The 21,586-nt window shown below is 48.0% G+C and overlaps 1 protein-coding gene across 1 annotated transcript in view; it reads left to right on the top strand.

Moving 5' to 3' along the window:
• Positions 1-876: 876 nt before the first annotated feature.
• Positions 877-21,586, top strand: part of PLPP3 (phospholipid phosphatase 3) — a 42,899-nt gene continuing 22,189 nt past the window's right edge. The window contains exon 1 of the mRNA XM_048062097.2: positions 877-1,563. Within this exon, the coding sequence (XP_047918054.1) occupies positions 1,425-1,563 (139 nt within the window). The 5' untranslated portion in view covers positions 877-1,424. The remainder of the gene's footprint in view (positions 1,564-21,586) is intronic.

Here is a 21,586-nt window from a genome sequence, read left to right as displayed (position 1 = left end):
GGTTCTCCAGCGCGGACGGGAGCCCGAGGTCAGCTACAAGGCAAAAGCAGAAAAAATAGCGGTCAGATGCTGTCCCGAGCAGCATCCCTTGGTACCCACAGGCTCTGCCCGCTCCCCCGGCCTCCCTGCTCGGAGCTGTTAAAATTGCCATCCGGGCTTCCTGGCGAGCGCTTCATTTGCATCCCTGGCAATACCTAATTAGACCAAAGGGACAATTAGCCAAGGTAACAATTCCCTGCCTAACTCCTAACGCTCTCGTTATTTTATTTCATAAAGCTGGTGCTGCTGCCACGGGAGGACGAGGATGCTAGGCTTCGGTGGTGGCACCCAGCCTTCCCCTGACCCATCCTACAGCCCCGCACAGGCAGGGCAGGATCCGGCCCTGCGTGGTGGCCCTGTTGGGGTCTGCTGGGTGTTAGGGTCTGTGGGCACTGCACACACTCGAAAAGGGCCTGTCCCAGCACAGGGAGCAGAGCTGAGAGGCAGGGGGGAAAAAACAGGAGGAGAAAAAAAAGAGTTTTAAGTTGTTTGTCACCAGTTTTCTCCCCCTCCACACCACAACCACCTTTCAGGAGTCCTCCCTTGGAAAGGCTGGTTGTTTTTCTTCCCCCCCCTCCCTCTGCCGTTGCACTCCTCTGCTTTGTGAACGCTAGAGGCTCTCTCCTTCTGGTTTGCGAAAAACTTTAGTTCCTGACTTTTTTTTTTTTTTTTTTTTTCTTTTCCAACTTCCCTCAGGGAAAAATGTGGAGTTAATTATGTATGTAAAATGTCAGATGCAGGAAAGGGGCTGTGCTTACTTGGATATCCCATCCGAGGCGAAGTGACTGATATTTTTTTTTCCCCCTTCGTTTTTTTTTTTTTTTTTTTTTTTTTTTACTAAGGGGTGGAAAGGAGCTCGCGAAATAAAAGTGCAGCAACGAGCCGGTGGCTCCCAGAGCGGCCGGGGCGGGCGCGTCGGGAGCCCCCAAGGCAGCGCAGCGCGGAGCCCACCTGCCCCCGGGAGCTGCTCGCCCCTCGCTCCGCACCTCTCCCCCGGCACCCAGCCGCCCTGCTAGGCGCACGCCGAGGCTTTTCTCCTTCCCTTCGACTTCTCCTCCAGGACTTTTCCACCGCCGCTGGGACAGCCGCAAACTTTTTTTTTTTGTTGTTTTTTCTTTCCTTCCCTCCCACCTTCGCTGGTGGTTTTGTGCTTTGTTGTTTTGCTCTTTTTATTTTTTATTTTTTTTTTTATTTTGTTGTTGCTATTATTTATTTATTTTGGGGGAAGACCCGCCTGCGTTTCAACCTCCCGTGGCCCCAGCGGAGAGGCCGGGAGCGGCTCCGGCAGCACCTCCCCGGCGCACCGCGTGCGAGCCCGGCCCGGCACGGCTCGGCACGGCTCGGCTCGGCCCGGCACGGCACGGCTCGGGCTTTCGCCCCCGATAATGCAGAGCTACAAGTACGACAAGGCGATCGCGCCGGAGAGCAAGAACGGGGGCAGCCCGGCGCTGAACAACAACCCGGCCAAAGGCAGCAGCAAGAAAGCGCTGCTCATCTGCCTCGACTTCCTCTGCCTCGTCATGGGTGAGCTCGGCGCTCCAGCCTTCCCCTCTCCTCCTCATCCTCTCCCCGGGTCCCCCTGGGCAGGGAGGCTCGGGGCTGAGCCGAGCCGGGCCGGGGCCGCGCCGCTTCCCGAACAAAAGCGGGGCCCTACCGGGGGGGGGGGGGGGGGGGGACACAAGCTTGGGAAGCGTGCACAACCCCCCGAACCACCGCTTTTTCTAATTTATTTAACTTTATTAAACCCCCAGACTTGTTTAACTCTGCGGCCCCGCGCTGCCGTGCCCTCCCCCGGCGCTGGGGGTGCCCCCGGCAGGGTCCCCGCTGCCCCCCGGGGGCTGCGGGCTCCAGATGGAGGAGCCCGAGGGGCTCCGGGGACGGGGAGCAAAGCTTTGACTCTGTTCTCTGCCGGGGGGGTGGTGGTGCTGCCTCCCTCCATCTCCCTTGGTTGTTTAAAAAGCTGCTTTGAAGCTCGCTCGGGCATCTCCCAGTCCCTGGAGGAGCCCCAGCCTCAGCCCGCTGGTCTTTTGGAAGTGGTGGGGCAGGCACAGAAACTGTCAGCGCTCTGCCTGCGAAAAGCCTTCGCATGCCAAAACATCAACCGGTCAACTATGGCTGCGATGCCGAATATTTAATTGACAGACGCAGGCAGGGGAAATCAACTGGCTTCCAACAAAGAGATTAATAACGCAACAGCACGTGAGTTTAATGCTCCAGACACCACAGTCTTTAAAACAATTGTTTCTGCTTAGGGCCCGTTTTTTTGAGGACTGTCAGTTTGATTTAATTTTTCTGTAGTTTATTGATCATCTGGTGTATATTACGAGGCACTAATATATTAAGAAGAGAGGCATGGTTTTCTCTTTATATTCCCACAAGAATAGGGGCCAGTGCAGAAAGCTTCATCTTCTTGTATCTGGAAAAAATAAAAATACTTGGTATCCTGTATGTGAAACCAATGTAAGCAGAAATGTAGCTTGACTTACCTCACTTACTGAAACAGGAGGTTGGATTCCTAGTAAAACAACTCCTAGGAGTCGCAACTTTTAAACTTTTATTTACTCAAGTTTTCTTGACTTTAGGCATTCCTGGCATGAGTAAGTGCTATTTGAATGGGTAAAGGGCTTTTGTTGTTGTGTGTGTTTTTTTTTTTCTTTCTTTAGACTAAGGGTCCAAAATGAAAAAGCAATTAGTTGACATGTGTTATTCTACTTGTGATGGTTTTGGTAAACAGAACTTATCAAGCATCACTGGAAGGTATTGTTAGCAGTGAATAATGTGATACACCAAAAGCCGTGATTGTTGCTTTGTTTCATGTTACTGCAGGTGGAAATCAGAGAGTAAACACAAGGGTTGTTTTTTAGGGTGAGGAAGGTTTGAAAGTAAGAGCATGAATTCAACAGCTGAAGGAGAGAGCTTTGGTCTGGCTAATGACATGCAGGTGAAGAGCACTGGTGGGACGTGCCAAGGGAGGTGATTATGTGATGGAGAGCCTGGGGTGTGTGTTTGTGGATGGGCTTTTCAAATCTGTCCAGCCCAGCAGTATGGGACCTGCCGGTGGATGTCTTTGCATGAGTTGCTGTGAAAGCCAGCTGCCCCGCTCGCAGGAGGCTTGGCTTGCTCTTCACTCTGCGTTCCTCTAGGGAAAGCTAAGAGTTTGCAGTTTTCCAAGCACTTGATTCCCATTTTTCTTTGTCACAAGGAAAACACTTTGGAGGTGAGGGAGAAAAAATAAGTGCTCTAGCTGAAGCCTGTAAGAGGAACCTGGATGGTTACAAGATGAGGGATATTCACATGTCCAGTAAAGAAATGGAGTCCTACATAAGCTAATGAGAAGCAGAATTGGGTGAAATGAATCGTTTTAAGGTGGATGCACTCAGCCAGGGTCTTCTGCTGGTGCACGCAGGCATTGCCAATGGCCTCCAGTGCAGTTAAAGTGAGTTACGCCTCTTGAGTGGCTGCCCAAACACATTCAGAGCAACAGGGAAACAGAAGGCTTTTCTCATTTGAGGACCACTTTAGGAAATATTAAAACCGGTCATTTGATTTGCAGAGGGCTATGACGATGCATTGGCTTCTGCTGCAGTTATTTTGCTGTAATTCTTCCCTGAGTCAGTATTCTGTGGGGAAAAATGAAAAGAATAAGCTATGGCTGAAATGCCTTTCAGAAATGACACATGCTTTCTGTGAGGCAGTAGATGTGTACAAACTCTTGTTTGTTTACATACAAATTTAACCAAATTACCCAGAAGACAATTATCATAAACATCTCAGAAAATCAGAATAAGTAAAGCAATGCTATCAGGAGCTTCCTTCAGCTTTAATTTGCAAGGTGTTAGAAAGATCCACTTTGTCTCTCATTGTCATTACAATGGTTATCTTGATAGCAAATGCATGAGGGGAAGATTTCTATCTCCGTTCCTCGGGGATGGTGGGGAGCAGTTGTCAATCCATTGATGGGAGCACGTTGCTTTGGTAGCTGCCAGAGCATTGCTGGTGGGGTGGGCTTCATGAAGATCTGCCAAACCAGACCCCCCCCCCCCATTTCCCCTGCATTTCCGCCTTGGGTTGGGCTAAATATTTCCAAATACCCCACTCCTGATGAGTGCACTTCACGTGTGAATATGCCAAGCACCCATGCTGACAAATCTCTGCTTCCTTGCGCCAACAAGAGGTTTCATCACAGATACAGTGAACATCCCAGAAATTGTGTGTCGGAGTTCAACCGTGGAAAAGAGGCAGAAAAGAACTGAGTGTGCATTTAAACCAGGTCATCCAAGGCGGGGAAAATAACTTTCTCCATCTGCTTCCTCCTCTTGGGATGGCTCTGTTTAGAGAATTAGAAGATGCTTCCTGAAATTGTTAGGGCCACAGGCGAGCCCGGTGGTTTGGAAGCGTCCTGCTGGTCACTGTGACACATCTGAAAATGTGGCCAAGGAGCTCGGCTTGGGGGGCTCAACTTGGCCGTGCTAAGCTGGTCAGCGGCGTGGGTTGAGGAGCAACGGGAGAGTTTTTGGGGAAGGCTCCGATGTGAGGACCTCACGCCACCTACAGTGGTCACCCTGGTTGAGAGCAGCTCAACCAGTCATCGCCTTTCTGCATGGGACATGGGCCTGGTGGGGCAAGTCCTCCTACCCTGCCCCTTCAGGTGGGATGTCTTGGAAGCTGTTCTCATGGAAGCAGCATCTAGGGTTAAATTTGCTCCTCTCAGGCCTGCTTTTTTCATATTAGGCAAACTGTGAGTGCCCACCTGTGCTCTGCTGACAGGCGCCAAGCCGAGCGTTTCATCTCGGAAGAGGGGAAGGCTGCGTCAGCAAGGCCAGCAGGGCACGCTAGGGTCTTCAGTAGCTCGTGTTTTTGCAGCTTGCGCAGGTACGGCAGCTTCCCAAACGTCCTGCTTGTGCTATGAAATAGAGGGGTTTCATCTGGCCTACCAGCTTCCTCTGCTTGTGGAAGTCAGGCTTATGGGCGCGTGTATTTAGGGCTGGTGAGATGTAAAGTGTGCGTAACTTACTGTGCTTCTCATCCTCTGTCTCTAATTGAATTTTTTCTTTTCTGCCAGTCCCAGTTAATCAACACAACACAAGTTTTACTGCCTTCAGGAAGTTTTGGAGCAACAGATTGATAGGCCTCTTATGCCCTTAATATCTCTTCAGCTTTCTCACAAATTTGGCATCTCGTCTGATGCTAAAATGAACTTTGAAAGTAAATATTTATGCTAGCAGGACCTTGAAATGTTTATGTAAGCGGGGATATAATCTTGTAATTTGGGCTAACAGTTTAGGTTACTCTTAACTCTCCTCATCTGTGTAGAAAATTGTGTTGTTGTCCAGCTTCCAGAAGCAAAAAGGGTTTGAGCTCCACCTGAGCCCCTGCCATGCCGTCACAAAAATCAGTGCAAACAGGACTGGGTTTGTCATTTAATTGTAAGGAGTGGGAGGAATTAAAGATGGGGGATGAGGTTAGAGTTATTTGGATGCTGTAAAGTTGAATTCGATGAGCTAAGCAACTCTGCTTTGTTTGGGTTGTTTTTTGTTGTTTTGTTTTTTACGACTACCCTGCCGTGCAGGGCGTGCTGACGTGCAGGTAGCATCTTCCTATAGGTGCCTGAAAAACTGCTGACTCAGCTGTTTCTTATTTTTTTGGTGAGGGACAATGAGCTCTGGCCACGCTAAACCAGCCAGGCAGTCCCAGTGCCTCGGTGTTGTCTTCTCCGTGCCTTCCCTGGGCTGGGGAGGCCTTGGCCTGCACCACAAGGCAGAAGCTGTGTGGGTGGAGAGCCATCATCGTGCTTGGAGCATCCCTAGATCAGGTTTGGTTGTTGGTGTTTACGTATCACTTCTTTTTATCCCAGAAGGATCTCCTCACAGCGCAGAGGTCTGTCACGAAGCAGTAGGGTCTGTCTCGGGGATGGATGCTCTGGAAGTGCTCTGGTAAAAGCAGGTTTGCAGGGGTGGCATCTTGGTAAAGGGCTGTGTGGTTGCATCCCACCATACCTTGGTTGGGATGCTTCTTTTAATACGTTTTTCAAGACTCAACCAGCAATCAGCATCTAAGCATGATACCCATCCTCAGTTTTTGCCCCTCTCTTGGAAGACAAAAAGAGCAAAAAGTGACTGGAAGAAAAGATGAGAGAGAAATGTTTTGGAGGTGTTTAAAATATTTTTTTCTTTTGTGTGCATGTGTTGACTTCATAAAAACTGAAACAAAAACTATCAAGAGCGGGTTATTAGTGACAATTACACCTGAGGTGTTAATTGCAGAACAAGGAAGTGCTGTACCTATGGCAGACCGAGTCCTCGGGGGTATAAATCTGCTTGCTTTCCCGAGCTGGTGGAATTTAGCCAGGCTGAAGATGTGTCTCCAGGAAAGCAGGATTACGTGCTACTGCTTCGTGGCCAGGAGTGCTTTGAATCTTGTGTACCTGCTGCTGAGACAGGCAGGAGATGGGATCGCAATTACAGTAGACGACATTTTTTTTTAATCATATCTGTTTGTAGTGAGCACAGAAAATAATATAAACATCGCTCCCAGATCAAACAGATTATTTTTATACCCTTTAAATCTCGATTTAATATGCATGCCTTTCTGGGGCTGTCTTGGTCTGACTTTGTTTGCCTAGATACAGGTTGACAGTACATCCTCCAGATGCATGTGCCTCCATAGACCGCCCAGAAATGGTTTGCATACTTGAGCTAGGAAGGCTGTTCGCATGCCTCCCATCTCGGTCTGAAATGAGTTAAAAGAGGGGAAAAAAAACGCCCCAGCCCTGCTCTGTAGCTTGCTGTGGAGGAGCAGACTCCGTCCTCTCCGTTTCATTCATACAATGCTCCTGCTTCATCCGTGGCAATCCAGGAGGGACCGTTGTGGTCGCCCGGTCTGCCTTCGCTTCGAACAAGGGCATGCCTGTTGAAGGCAGCGTGGGGAGAGGCAGCAGCCTCCGAGCCCTCCTAGCCCAGCCTCAATGCAGCCAGCTCTGAGAGCTGCAGCTTCCCCGGGGGCTGTGTACTGGGGGGAACAGGGAACCCCCCTCCCCAGAAGCCAGCTGGGGGCTGGGTGTCATTGCTGTGTGTTGTGGTGGTGGTGTTTTGGTTCTTAGGGCCCTGGCTGCTGCAGTTATGCTGCTTTTTTTGATAGCTCAGGTTTCATGTTTCAAAAAACAAAACAAACAAAAAAAAAAACAACACAAAACTTGTGACTCAAGTGAATGATACTGCCTCAGAAAAGAGGTGACTTGAAGAATTCAGTGTTTTATGCTGCAATGGTAAGGTCTAAGGTTGTTTTTCTGAATACACTTCATGATTCTCGTGTTCTTTAGATGTCTGGTGTGGCAGAGCAGTGGGACCTGGTTCAGCGGAGGCTAACGAAGCCCTCCGTGCCTCCAGCACTACGACTCTACCCTGGGCCCCTGCCCAGATTTTGGTCAGGCTGGAGAGGTCTCACCAAAAGCTGGGACGAGGCTGCCCCATCCACCGTGTCTCCTCGGGGCTCAGTGTGATCCGTTTTACAGAAAGGCATTCGTATCCCTGTCAGAGCCACCCCATCCTTTTTCCATTTCGCTCTCTTGTGATACCTATTTGCAGAAGCACGATCCGCTCCATGATTTTAGCACGTGAAAAGCTCCTCGGTGTAGATCAGGTGTCCACACGCAGGGTTGCGTTGGGGCAGCTGTTGGGAGGTTGTGCTCAGGAATTAGATCTGAGCAGGAAGAATGCTGCCAAAAAAGAGGAGTTTGAAGGTGTCTTCATGGAGTATTTTGACACAAACCACTGGAAAACTTGCCTTAAGTTTGTCACCAAGACAATGTATTAAAAAGCTTGAAACTTAGGTTGGCCTGGCAGCTCTAGGTACCAGAAATATCTTTAAACTCTGTACTTTCAAGTTGGTCGCGTAAGTGGGCTTGTTTTTCACATGCGTTGGATGTTTTGAAGACAGAGGGTTGAAAACTGACTCTCTGCGTCAAGTAAACGTTACGAGCAGAGCCTGTAACCTAACTCCAGAGCTTCTGATGTTCTGAGGATGCCTGTGCTCTTTGTGCTGGGTGTTCTCATTCTAGCGCTGCCTGTAGCTTGCACCTTTCTGTGAACTTGCCTTATCAGAGCACATGGTGCTCTCCGTCAGGAGCTACAGGGCTGGGCTGGGACTGCCAGCCAAAGCCTAAATGGAGCTGCACTTGGTCTGAGTGTTGGTGACACTGAATCACTGGAGAGCATTCGTAATCCTCTAGTACTTTCCCGTAATTTTTCATCCCTTGCCCCAAAAAGACATGGCAGCTACGTTGAGCGTAGCACAGAGAAGCTTGGGAGATGCCTGCAGCCTTCTGATAAAGCACACACATGGGTTTAGTCTGCAGTGGCTGAGACACAAATTAAGGATGGATTGGCAGTGCTCTGGCTTAGTTTAGGCTGCAAAAGTCCAGGCCTTGCCCTGAACACCGCAGGCAGCTGTGGCACGGAGGTGTCCTACATGGCACTGTAGGGTTTGTAGATGGCTGTACCTCTTGGGGCCGCTTCAGCTTCCCTGGTTGGAGGAGCTGAGCACAGCATGGTGCTTCCTTCCACGAGGTTAAACAGAAAAATTAAAGTCACTGGTTAGTGGTTTTGGGCAGGCATCCCTCTTGAAGCAAATGATGATCCCTCTGAGAGCTTGCTTCTCCCCACAGTGTCAGGGTTGTAGCCTGCTGCTGCGCAGAGGAAGCAACAAGCTGCTTTCCCTGTAATTAGCTTTCAAATGGTTTTACTGTAAATTAGCGAGAACGATGGTCACTTTTTGAAAGCTTTTACAGCAGTGCCCTTCATCTGACTGTGCACGTGTTGGAGGCAGGCACTGCAAGCAGACATTAATTCCACTGCCATTAATCCAGCGTGTGCTTATTCAAGGCTGAGACATCTTCACATGCCTCAGGATGAACCACTGCATTTGAAAACCTCTGTGACAAGCGGGGTCTGGGCTTCCTGGCCTGGGAAGTTATTCGCCACCTCTGTGCTGGGGTGGTTTGATGCTCTTTTCTCAAAGCCCAGCCCCGCTGGTCTTTCCCACCGATGTGGTGCACGAGGTCTCTGCTGCAGCAGCGCAGTGGCCGTGGCAACCGCTCCTGCACCCCAAGCATTTCAGCACAGAGGAGCTTTGAGGCTTTCCAAGGCTTTTTGTTAGGCCCACCTCTCTCTAAAGTGATAGTTTCCAAATGGAAAGCCAAAAATATCTCTCAGAATGCTGTTTAGTGAACAGCGGGTACGTTTATTTTCCTGAGTGATGCTCATGGGCTATTTTGGATGATGGTGAGCTGGCGGCAGGCAGCAAGGCTCCTCTGAAGCTGATAGCTGTGACTCGGTTGGGTGCTATCAGGTTTCTGAAGCAGCCCTTTGATCAGTGATTAGATGGCCCTGGCTTTTTGCAGAGCTGCTGCTCCCTTTGGCTCCTGGGTTTCTGCCCTGGACCTCAAAGGCCCAAGTGAATGATCCCTGTGCAGAGCCTGCTGCCCTCCCGTGTGGCTGGGGAGGTTTGTGCCTCCTGATGTGGGGAGCATGAAGGAGCTGTCCCCCGCCATGGGTGAGGAGCAGGAGCACAATGAGGGCACTCATCAAAGGCCAAATTTCCATTACAGATGTGCCCAGGTGCCTGGTGGAGTTTGCAGAGCTAATGAGGTACCTCTAATTCCTGATCATTTCAGTGCAGCTCCAGGCTCAGGGCCTCTGCCAGGGCCTCACCAGCCTCCCTGAGTAGGGAGGCAGCTTCTGAAAGCTGATTGTCAGCCATGTGCCATCCAGGAGAAAGTCTGTGGCTCCTGTGGCCAGGTCGAATCCTGTCCCTAGGATATGTGTGCACCTGCCCCTGGAATTTCCACCTTGGTTCCTGTGTGAACGTAGCTAGGTGGCCCCCATCGCACGCTTCCTTCTGCAGAAAAAGGAAATGGCCTTGGGTCACCCGCTGCAGCTGCAACTGGCTCAGCCCTTCCCCAAACCAGGGCTGAGGCTGTTCTTGGTAAGGGTACATGGGGAGAGGTGTGCCGCGGGGTCTGCCAACTGATAACAGGAGGCACAGGTGGCTAATTTGCAGAAGAAGGGCTTAGAGGGCATTTTTGCTTTCTCAGAACTGCCAAGCTAAGGAAAATTTCCTTTTTCTGCATAGCAATACAAAGCTGTTTTCAGTAGAGGCCTGCCTTTTTTCTTATTTTTTTCTTATAAAAGTTTGCAGCTTCAGTGACTATCTCATCAAATAATCCCATTTATTTTCACCCATAATCCAGGATAAGTTTTTTTTTTTTTTTATTGCCTAACACTCCCCATTTCTTGACCCTCCCTGTCGCTTTAGCATGCAGTGGTCATTCTGCTGCAGCTCCCACAAAGCAGCAGAAAACCAAGGTAACAGCAACATTTTGAGTGAAGGGGATGAAATGTGGAATAGGTTCAGCGTATTTCTTTGTCATTGTTGGAGTCCTATTCAGTCTGGAGCTGAATAGGAGGCTGATTAGCATGTGGAAGCATTTCTAAAGCATTGGTCTGGGGAGGGTTGGTTTTTTTTTTTTTCTTCCTTAAAGGAGAAGTTTTGTGGCATTTATTTTTCTTACCGAGCTGGCATGAATCTTTGTGAAATGCAAAACCGTGGAAAAGTCAAAAAGCATTTTAGAGAGAGCCTGTTTTGATAAATTACTGCATGCATGGGCACAAAGAAGTTTTCCAGTGCCTAAAGCTGCTGCAGGGTCTATGGGTGCCACATTTTTGAAATGGTCAGATAAGTGGGAGTGAGTTTGACCATAGGATGCATCTGGACTGCAGATATAAGAGACTTTGCTTTTGCTCTTGCTGAAGTCATCTACAAAACTGGATGTTGCTTTACGAACGCAGGATTGGGTCCACAGTCTGAAAATCCACCTGCTTGAACGCTCAGCATTTTGCTTTCATGGGGAAAGATATAATGCTGAGGTCGATTAAAAAGCTCACTGCAAGTGGAAAAACAGCTTTTTCCCAGTGATATTGCTTCAGGTTTTGGGTGTGAGGCTTCAGGGAAGAAGTCTCGTTTTCCCTTTGGCATTGGCAGAGGTTACCCATGCGGAGGGGAAACCTGCTGCACCGTCCCTTGCTTTTTGCTTGGATGACACCAGAGTCACCACAGGACCTGGTGCTGGCACACGGGGGGAGCTCTTGGGCGAGTTGCAGTCCTTTGCTGTGAGGTCTGGTGTGCTTAGCTCTAGGTAACTGCAATTATTGCCTTACTACTGTCTGTGCTGCAGGGCCTCAGTTGGGGCTGTGCTGGTGCAGAGGTCCTGCCCTGGATGCACTGCGTCTCCTCGTCCTAGGGGCACTGCAGGATTTTTGGGGTGCTTGCAAACCTTGAGGGAGATAGGGGACCAAGTTGCACGCTGTGGCTGTATGGGTTTAGCACGTTTGTCCCCCTGAGCTTGCAGAGTGGGTTAGTACAGGAAAGTGGATTTAACATCCCATTGAGAATCTGCTGCAGCTCGCTGCTGTGTCTTTGCACAGCCTAATGAAGCCTGATTAAAGCTGCTGTTTAATTAAGGAGAACTTAGCTCCTCTGGTCACAACTCACGATTAAAGGACTGTTTGAAGTAATTCTGCAACACTTTTCCCCCCCTCCTCCTTTAACGTGAAGAAAGCTGCTAGCGCTGTACGTGCCCCAGCACCGAGGTTTTGAACGTTATTACAGGACCGCAAACCTGCTGGCGAATCTGGCCGCTGCCAAGGCACCCGAACATTAAAAAGCCCTGCAGAGGGGTGGGAGGGAGTTCAATCTCAGGATACGCTGATTTGGAAAGGGAATCCAAACAAAGAGGCTTTTCAGCAGAGGCTGAGACTTGGCTTCTCTCAAGGGCAGTTTGGGCTTGGGGAAGCATCCGGGAGGCGGCGAGCGGTGCGGGAGTGCGCGAGCTGGATGCGGCGCGGTGTAAGGTTTCCCAGCACAGCGTGGTTTTGTGTTACAGGCTGGGGAGCTGCCTGTAAGCACTCCCCTCTCTTCTTTTTTCTTTTTTCCCCTTTATTTCTGTTGGAAACAAAGGGGAGGTTTAGGCTCTTTTTAATTTTTTTTAAAGAGAGGGAAAATAAAGGTTCCTTTTCCTTGCCCCCAGCTCCTGCAGGTTCAGTGATGCCTCTCGCTGAAGGCGGACCTGGTGGCATCTCCAATCTGGAGAAACCCTTTGCTGGGGGGACAGGATCCTGGTGGGCAAGTGTCTGTCTCAGATAGGGAGAAATGAATGCCAGGAACCTTCTTCACAGCAAAGTGGGGTGTGCATCCACCAGGCCCCCCACTGCTGTTGTGCTGAGGGCAGGGCACTCCACGGCCCATGGAACAAGCCCTGTCCCTTGAGGTGGCACCTCCAAGTGCCACTGAGCTTTTAAGAAATATCAGGAAGAGCAGAGTGGAGAGGAGGTGCTACCAACCATCTCAACCACCAGTCATGTTTTTTTTTATTTTTATAGGCACCAGATGGTTTTAATAGAGGAAAGCTGAACTTCTTATGACCCTTCCCCACAGACGCTATTTGTTGTTTTGTAATTGTGGCCAGGACAAAACCGTGTCCCAGAACCTGCCGTGAGGGTGAGAGCTCGGTGCCTGGTGCCTTCTTCTCTTGCCCCACTGTGTGCCCTCCCCGCTGCCCCATGCCCCTGTCCCTGACCTGCCCCCAGATTATCTGGGGGAAGCTGCTGGCCATGAAAGACTTGAGGCTTTCCACCCATCCCCGCGTGAAGAGATTAGCAAGAGTACAAATCGGAGAAAATTGAAACATCTCAAAGCAAAGCGCAAGGAAGCAATAAAACGTCAGGCCATGTTTTCCCTTCTAGTTGATTAAAAATGCTTCTGATAAGCAAGAAAGCTTTCCTGGCTGGACAAGATCTGTATCGTGTCAAATGCACTGAAAGGTTTATTAGGAAGATAAAGTGGTGCGAGCGTTGGGCTGTGCTTGCAGCCCGCCAGTGTCAGCGCTGAGTTATCCTGTGGGGCTGAAGGCGTTTTGCAGTGGTGCGGGATGAAGGAGCGTGATGGGAGAATTGCTCACCCTATGGAGAGGGGGAAATGCAAATGTAAGGAAATAGGGGTGTCTGGAGGGATGGTGGGAGACATGGGCGTCGGCGTGCTTAAAAGCTGTCAGAAAATTCGTATAGAAATTTGGCTGTTGGGTAAAGGTAGAAGAACAAAATTTATCAAATTACTGCTAATGAGGGCCTCTGGGTGCTATATCCATAATGTAACCAAACCATGATTTCTGAGTGCATAGCTCTCCCGTGACTGATGCCTCCAGGAGCAATGTTCCACCAGGGCTGACCAGTTCTGCAAATTCCCTCTCAACGCGTCCAGCCTTGTTTCTGGCTAGCAGCCTCAAACCTCCAGTAAATCTGAAATAAAGATCCATAGGGCTCCTGGGCAGAGAGGCAGCCAGGAACAAACTGTTATCCTTATTCCCTTTGATTTTGTCTCCAATAAGGTTTGCTTCTTTGGGAGCAAATGGAAAAATATGTCTTTAGATGCATGTTGAAAAAGTCCTGTGCTTGGCTAGCCCATCTCAGAGACCAGAGGAAGCATTTTAGCAGTCCCCAGCTATAGTGGTCATCATTTTCATCACCCATTTGATGGGTGGTAGGTGACGGGACAGCCTTCTGGCATGCGTTTTTATGGCAGGGAGCTTTGCTGCCCGTCTCGTGTGCCACTCATTTCACGGTGCCTCTGGGGACAGGAGGCCACTGAACCGCAGCATGCCAGGGGGAAGAGAGGTTCAGTGGCCTTGCCTTGGCTTTTGGAAAGTGTAAAATCAAGTAGGAAAAAGAGGTGAGGGCTAGGTTTCCTTCTCTCCATGGGAAAACCAGTAGTGGTGCTTAGAGATCCGCTCTCCAGAGTGAGGGACTCAGCAGGCAGGGGCCTGCTCCGCTGTGGCTTCCCCTTTGCTTGAGAACTCGATGCCTGTGTTTTCTGCTCGGAGATCAAATACAGGACAAGAATTAAAAAGCAGGAAGACAAAAGATTAGCTTCCGTGCCGTTGTGTTTGACTTCCCAAGGTTTTAGTTGCCAAGGGCTGCTCCGGGAGCCAGCTGGCTGCGAAGGGACGCGGATCTCAAGTTAGAGAAGGGCTTTTTTGCTCCCACGATCTGGTAGCTGCTATATTTTCTTTTGCAGGAGATAGATCTTTGTATATATTTTTTCCTCCAGAGGTGAATTATCTTCAGGTACCTGCTTCCTCAATTTCTCTGGTTGCTGTTAAAGCTCCTGCTCACTGTTGTACTACCTACAGCAGCAAGAGGGTGAAAGCAGCAGGAATGGCAGGTATGGAGTGCAACCTGCACCTTAATTGTAGAGTTTTCCCTCTGTGGAGCAGAAAAGTAGTGTTTATACGAACGGAGAACGTGATAGGTGGTTCAACTTGCAAGCCCTTGTTGGGGTGAGCGGAAGCAAGAGAGCAGTAATGAACTATTTAATGCCACTCATCCAAACCATCCAATTATTTTTTTAAGAAATATGTTCCTGGTGAGCTTTGATGGCTTGTAGTGCAGGAGCAAAACCCCAGTGGTTTCCATCCAGGCCATGCACCAAGGGATGTGCACATTCCCCAGTGACAGCAGGATTAGCCCCACTGGTGTGTGGCCTGGGAGCAAGCTGGACAATCCCAGTTTTGCTGCCAGAACCTCACTTTTACGCTAACTCAGAAAGAGGGGAAAAAAAAGACCAGCTTACCCCCCCTCCAAAACCAACCAAACAAGCCGCCACCCCCCAACAAACGCATGCATTATTTGGCATGCTGGCTGTATAAACCTCGACATTAGCTACCTGTGAATCATCCAGCAGCATGTTAATTGGTGCCCCTCGGTAGATTAGGATTTGGCATCAGGTCTGCATGTAATTACAAGCCACACACAGAAGGACACAGGCAGCTAATGAACTCCTGCCAAACTCCAGCTCTGCTTCTGCGGCTTTTGAAGTTTGCTGGTCTTTCAGTGTTTTGTATAGCGAGCGCTGAAAGGCATCAAATCACTCCTTTGACAGCGTTTAGAAAGAGCTGGTTTGTTGAATGAGCGAGTCCCTCCAAGCTCTGATCTGAGAACTGGAGCATCTATAGGCGCCTTTCTCACCGGAGCAGTAAATAGGCTGGAAATCGAGGACACCCCCTCCGAGCTGCTAAGCTCCTGCCTCGGCAGCGGGAGCCGGGGGGCTCTGGTTGCCACGATAGGCTGCAAGAAAAGAAACTATTTCCATTTAAAAACATCCTTCCAAACAACCATGCCAATGGTAGAGGGAGAAATGGGCTTTTTCCCAAGCGTCAAAGCGCTTAGAAAAGAGGCTGTGCGAAGTGGGTTGCGGCAAATTGCATGGGGCTGACATCGCAAAGGAGGTGGGAGAAGGGGTTTCGGAGGTTTCTGCAGGTTTTTGTGATGCTGAGCAGTGGCATTGTAGGGTGCCCAGTTCAGAGGCTTAGGGGTGCTTTTCTGTGGCACTTTGTTTCTGTGGTCAGACCTGAGCCCCTCTCCTCTTTTCATAATGGTTGTGACAAAGAGAGTTGTTGAAGGAAAAAACAATTTCCATGAAAACCTGCAATTTTCAGGCAAACATACCAGGCGGGTTTCATGGCAGTACCATGGTGAAGAGGAATAATGCAACTTGGCACGAAGCCTTTCAAGAAAAAAAAAAAACAAATAAAAAATAGGGAAACAGTAGAGCCTTTGTCAAAATTAACCGCAATAAAGAAAAAGGGACTGCCATTCCCTTGGGCTTCTTTAACCTTTTTTCCCCAATTTATTCACACGTTCCTTGACAGCAGGGCAGGGCATTGTTACGAGGGGGCTGGAAAGGGAAATGGGGAGTTATCCATTTTTTGCTCTTAAAGAACACTGTATGCATTGTGTCCCCTGGGTGCATGTAAATAGGAGCCTGGCTGTTGCCTGCACTGTTTGAATCCGGCCCCATTTCTGTTGTGCCCTAAAGGAATGGGGCCGTGCAGTGTCACCTGGCCACAGCAGCTGTGTTCATCCCATCAGCAGGTAGTTCATCCCATCCTTGCTGGTAGCACGGGGCAGCCACCTCTGTTGCTCAAGGTGACCGATAGCCACCAAAGTATCCCATTCCTAGCTGTTTTTCACCAAAAAAAAAGTGCAGCTGGGCAGCAAGGTGGCAGCAGGGCCAAGGCAGAAGCCTTCCTGTGCAAGGTCTGTACTCCCTGTAATATGAAGCTCTTTTAGTTAACTGTACGATTTTATTTATATATATTTTTAATATTACCTGGATACCAGCGCAGTCTCAGCTATGTCACACGTTGCCATATATTAGGGTGCCATGCTCACGGTGCAGCTTCAGCCAAAGTACAGGAGAGGGAGAAATGAGATAATCCTGCATCTTTTTAACCCATTGGGCATAGGCACAGCCTTGCGGGGCTTTGCTCCAGGGACCAGTGAGATTAAACCCCCATCACTTGAAGGGCCCTTGAACCATTTCCACCTGCACTCATGCTTTTTTGACTTTCTTTCAGCGCCGTGCATTATATCCTGGAAACTGTACCAGATCACGACTACTGAGGGGGAAAAGTTTCATTTCCAGTTAATCAAGGGAGTTGTGTAATACCATTTTCTCTTGGGGAACTTCCAGAAAAAAAGGAAAAAAATAAGAGGAGGGAGTATTATATAAAGCGAGTATATTAAGAGGAAATAAATTATGAATTAAAAGTGATTAGTGAACTTTTAAGGAAGAGGTCAGAAGTGCATTTTGGACTACAAACTTCTTAAGCTTTCAGTGCTTGTCTTCGGTTACAGAGTTATAACCCTGCATTATTTGTGCAGGTGGCTGCTGCTGCAAATCCGAAGCAGAATTTTGCATTTACAATAGGTACATTGACAGAACGGGGTCACAAAGCTACTCGCGGCCTCCTACTGCAAAGGAGCAGTTGCTCCCAAAAACGTGCTCAATTATGGCTGCAGAGCTTGGCCAGGATGCTCCGGGCAAGCAGGGAGGAAGCTTGGGAAGTTTAGCAGATGAATTTTGTTTTGTTTTTGTTTTAAGGGGCCTGATGTGGACCAGGTGAGCTGGCTGTATTCCTGCATTTGCTCCTTTACTGTTTAAAAAATAATAGGATTTGGTCAACTGCATCACTTTGGCTGCAGTTTTATGTTTCCGCCCTAAGCTTTTGCTCAGGTTTGTCATGGTTGTGCAACGAAAAGTAGCTTATACCTGGCAGTGTTTGGATTAGTGAGCTGAGGTAAGGAGTCTCTGCTCGTTATTTTATGTATTAATATGAGACCTACAGCCTGCAGAATTTTAATTTTGAGTAGGAGCTGGCAGAGTTGAGCAGGCCCCTTATAAGGGCAAATCTGAGGGTTCCCATGGGCAGTGCGTGCCAGTGGGGCCAGCATGAGCCCTTCCTCGAAGGCAGACCCTGAGAGCCGTGGCGAGGCAGAGCTCCTTCCAAACCCCGCTGACCAGCAGAGGAAACTGGGCTCACTTCACTTCTAATTGAAAACATAATAGTTGCCACAGCATGTTTTTCACACGGTCTGTTTGCCCTGGGTATTGCAGAGTTTGAGGATGTGTTTTTAATTTTTTCCCCTCTCTATTTGAGTTGGGTCATCCTAGGTCAGACTCGGCATATCTGTAAGGCCTGCTACAGCACTTGGACATATAGAGGTGCCTCAAAAGATCCTGATGCCTTGGGTTTTCATGGCATATTGCGTTTTTATTTTTTTTCTAGACAATGTGAACTGATGGCTTTGTTTCCATCATGTTTGATTGGTGCCGTCTCTGGGTTCCTATTTATAATGTCTTTTATAATCATCCTCTCCAACTTTTGCGGGTTGGCCAGTCTGGCTTAGATCCGTTCTACCCCACAAATGCAGAATTTTATACGCATCTAGATATTGTGACTTGGATAAGCTTTTGTTCTTATTAACGCATTTTTTAGGTATTAAAAGTATATGCACACTTTAATATAAAGCTCTTTTATTATATCAGCTAATGCCAAACTCCCAGGAGGAACAACTTAACATACTTCTTAGAATTTCTTTATCTCCTTTTTTCCTTTGTACGTGGTGTTTGCTTCTGGAAATAGGTAACAGGTACTCTCTGAAAGAGCAGAATTCCTCCCAGCAAAAGCAATGGCAGCGCTCCTGTTCATCTGGAGCCTTTGGAGAGTGAGTGCGTGGGTCTGGCATGGTAAGCTCCGGCCACATAAGGAAGCGTTTCCTGCCGGGGTTTTGAATCCAGAGGAATTTGCAGTGCGTGAGAATAATTTCACATTTGGTTTAAAGTATCTGTGACCAAGAGCTTTTCTCTTAATGTTCTCCAGAATGGTTGGGTCAGTGAGTGTACTCCAGATAGTACTTATTGCAAAAGATGGGCCGTGCTGCTGAATGATGGTTTTGGTCTTAAGGTAGAGATACCTGTCAGTCACCCAGTGGCGTTCCTGCCACCGTCACCGCTTCCTTTTAGAGGCACTTCTCAAATACACATGCGGCTTGGGGTCATAAATATTACAGGGTTGTCCGTATAGAAGATGAGTGCTCTTTGCTTTCTTCATTTGCCATTGCTCTCACAGGCATGAGAAGGCATTCTGGCCAGCATTCCTGAATAACCAGTTCTTATTAAAGAGGTGTTGTGGGGAACACAACATAAAGTCTAGAAAATATCATCATCTAGGTCAAAATGAACAATGAACCTGTGTCTGCCCATCAGGAAGCAGACCTGGTAGACCTAAAAACGGTGAGGTTTACATTAAAGTCCCTATGAATTGGCTGAAATACGACTAATGATTATAAAGTGGATGGAAGCGTCACTCTCTTGATAGCTAGGAAGAGCACCAGACAGATTGACACAGGTAGCAGCAAAGGTTAGTGTGAGCTACTTGGCAGAACCTACAGCAGGTAGAAAATGAACTAGGGTCTTGGTTCTTGTGGAAATCAACCCCTTATGTGTTGGGACTTTTCCAAACAGGTCAAATCAGTGAAATGCAAAGCATGCTGCTCCTTGTTTATAGGTTCTTCAGCATTCTAAAGCAGGTACCTGGTCTACAGTAAAGTCTAGGGTTTGTTTGTGTGTTTAGGGAATCTTCTATCCCCATGCGTTTCTGCGTAGCTGAGAGTAGTAGAACTGTGATAGAGTTGAATGGGAATCTGTTTTGAAAACAAAGACATTAGATGTGTTTCCAAAATATGGGCAGATGCCCAGAGCGGTCTTCTGGACTGCTGGAACCACAGTGAAGAACAATTACAATTGAAAAGCTAATGAAGTGTGAGGCTGAAGGTATTGTGCATTTCTGATATTAGCCTCTGGTGAAGATACAAACATTAAGTATCCAGATTCAGTCAAAAACATTGAGGAGGCTCTCACTGATGCTTTCAAGAATTTTGAAGATCTCAGCGTAATGCAGCAGGATCCTTCTTTCATCTGTCATTTGACTATGGATCAGGTCCCTTGAGATTGTTTTTGTTGACCAACCTCCTACCCTTCCTTCCTCTATCCATTTTGTTGGTGCCGGTGCAGAGTCAGGCCCTATAGTGACTGTCAGCATATGCCTGATATGATGAAAATGTGGAAATAGTTTTATTCTTTGTGTTATAAAATTTTATCGGCGTGTACATATATTTATATCTATATAATGTCAACTGTCTTCAAGAATCATTCACTGTTGCAGCAGCTGCCAAAGCTTGATGTGTTTATTTCTCATCTGAAGTGTTGCCATTCTCCTCCAAAAGTTGGGGAAGCCAACTTTTAAAGCCCCAGTAAAAGCCCACCGTAGTTTTTATGCATTATAAAATATGTACAAATATTGTAAACCAAATAAGGTTTATATGTACCCAAGATCAGCCACTAAATAGTTCAAATAGAAAGCCCGTCTCTTGCTGGAACCCAAATATTTACAGAATGTATCTTGAATGAGGAATTAGATGCCCCACTCAGCCCTGCCAAATTATTTAATGATCTTTTTCACTTATTAAGCTAGACCTGTAATCTACTGAAACCTTAAAAACATGCCCACGGCCTGGACACTGGCAGCCAAACCCATCACAGTGTGCTTGCTAGAAATTACCATTGCTTTGTTGAGATAGCCAGCAACATCCCACTGACCTGCTGTCTTTAAAGAAGATTTTTTTGAAAAAAAAAAAAAAAAACAACCTCCATGAAAACCAAACATTTAAAAAAAAAAAAAATAGACTGAGAGGGTGTTTAATGTAGTGCAAAGGTGAAGCTTGGGCTGGGAAGATGAGAGCTACATGGGTGGGTCACTGCCAAAATGGCTCTTCCCCTCCTGCTCCCTCCGCAACTTTTCCAATGGGTGGCCAAGGAAAGCTTATCCCTTTATTTTTTTTTTCTCGTTAAATCCGTACAAGTGCTGACTTTTCAAAGGCTCCAAGATTCAAAGTGCTGTACCCAACACTGAGTCCTTTCTTCTGCCTTTGATTTTTCTGCACGTTTCAAGCTGGTCAGAGAGTACATTGGGGTTTTGCAAGGGATTTTGTTTGGGCTTGGCGGTGAGGTTTTAGCTTTCCCCTGCGCCCTGCCAGCCTTCCCAGGATTATTGCCTATTAATTGCCTGTTGATAAAGGTGCTGGTGAAGGAAAGGAAAATATATTTTTTTTTCCTTGGTGCTAGATTTTCCAAACTTGATTGGCTTTATTAAATGGAAGGATAAATAAATTGAAAGCCTCCAATATTAGCGTGGGACACCAGCGGTTTGGGGTCACAAAGTCAGTTGGACTTCCTCCCAACAAAAGCAACATCATTTTTCAACGTCCAGCCCTGCGGTGTCCCGTGGTGCCTCGCACAATTCGTTAGTGTCCACACCTGCTCTGTGCCGCCCTCCACGCGGACCCATGGCAAACCCCTGTGGGTTTGGATGGGGCAGGATCAGCCCCCAGGAGATTTCTGTTATGCTCATGGTTTGGAGCCCTGTTTGATCTCCTGCAGTGTAGTTAGATAAAAGCATGTGGTTGGGATTTCCTTGTTCTGTTATTAAAGGAGAAATTCCCCTTTATGTATGGGGGGAAAAAAACCTTCCTTTACCTTACGAAGGATGTTACAATTCAGAAAGGCAATCTCTGCTCCATTTACCTTTTTTGCTGTGGAATAAGCAAATCCCTCTGCTGTGCTGTGCTTTGGTTTCCTCTGTCTGTAAAATGGGGATAATAATCCCATCTCTGGCTACATGGTCCCATATGAATATGCCAGGGTGGCCTCGATGCATTAGGGGATGGTCCACTGGCTGCTGCGTAATATCTCAGCATGGTGATACCAGTAATAAGGAGGATGTGAGGCCCTTCTGCAATGCTATTAAAGGTTTTGCAACTGATCTGAGAACACAGGTGCATTGTAGAGACAGGCAGAAGGGCCAAATAGGACCGTTCTTGGAGAAGGTGAACCATCCCAAAGTCAGTGTAATTTTTTGCATGCCTTGTAGGGCTGTTGGTCACTTCAACGCAAATTGCCATTCGTTACCATGTTCTGAGATGTACCTCATCTATTCTCAGTAGATCTGTGCCATGGCTGGGAATGGGAAGTGGTAGAGGTTGGAAAATAAGCACCGTTGCAGGTAGCTCAGCTGTTGAATTTGTAGATGCAAATCTCT

The sequence above is a fragment of the Anser cygnoides genome, chromosome 8, assembly GCF_040182565.1.
Source record: "Anser cygnoides isolate HZ-2024a breed goose chromosome 8, Taihu_goose_T2T_genome, whole genome shotgun sequence".
NCBI lineage: Eukaryota > Metazoa > Chordata > Aves > Anseriformes > Anatidae > Anser > Anser cygnoides.
Note: the sequence above shows the minus strand (reverse complement) of the source record. Positions and strands in the feature narration are given on the sequence as shown.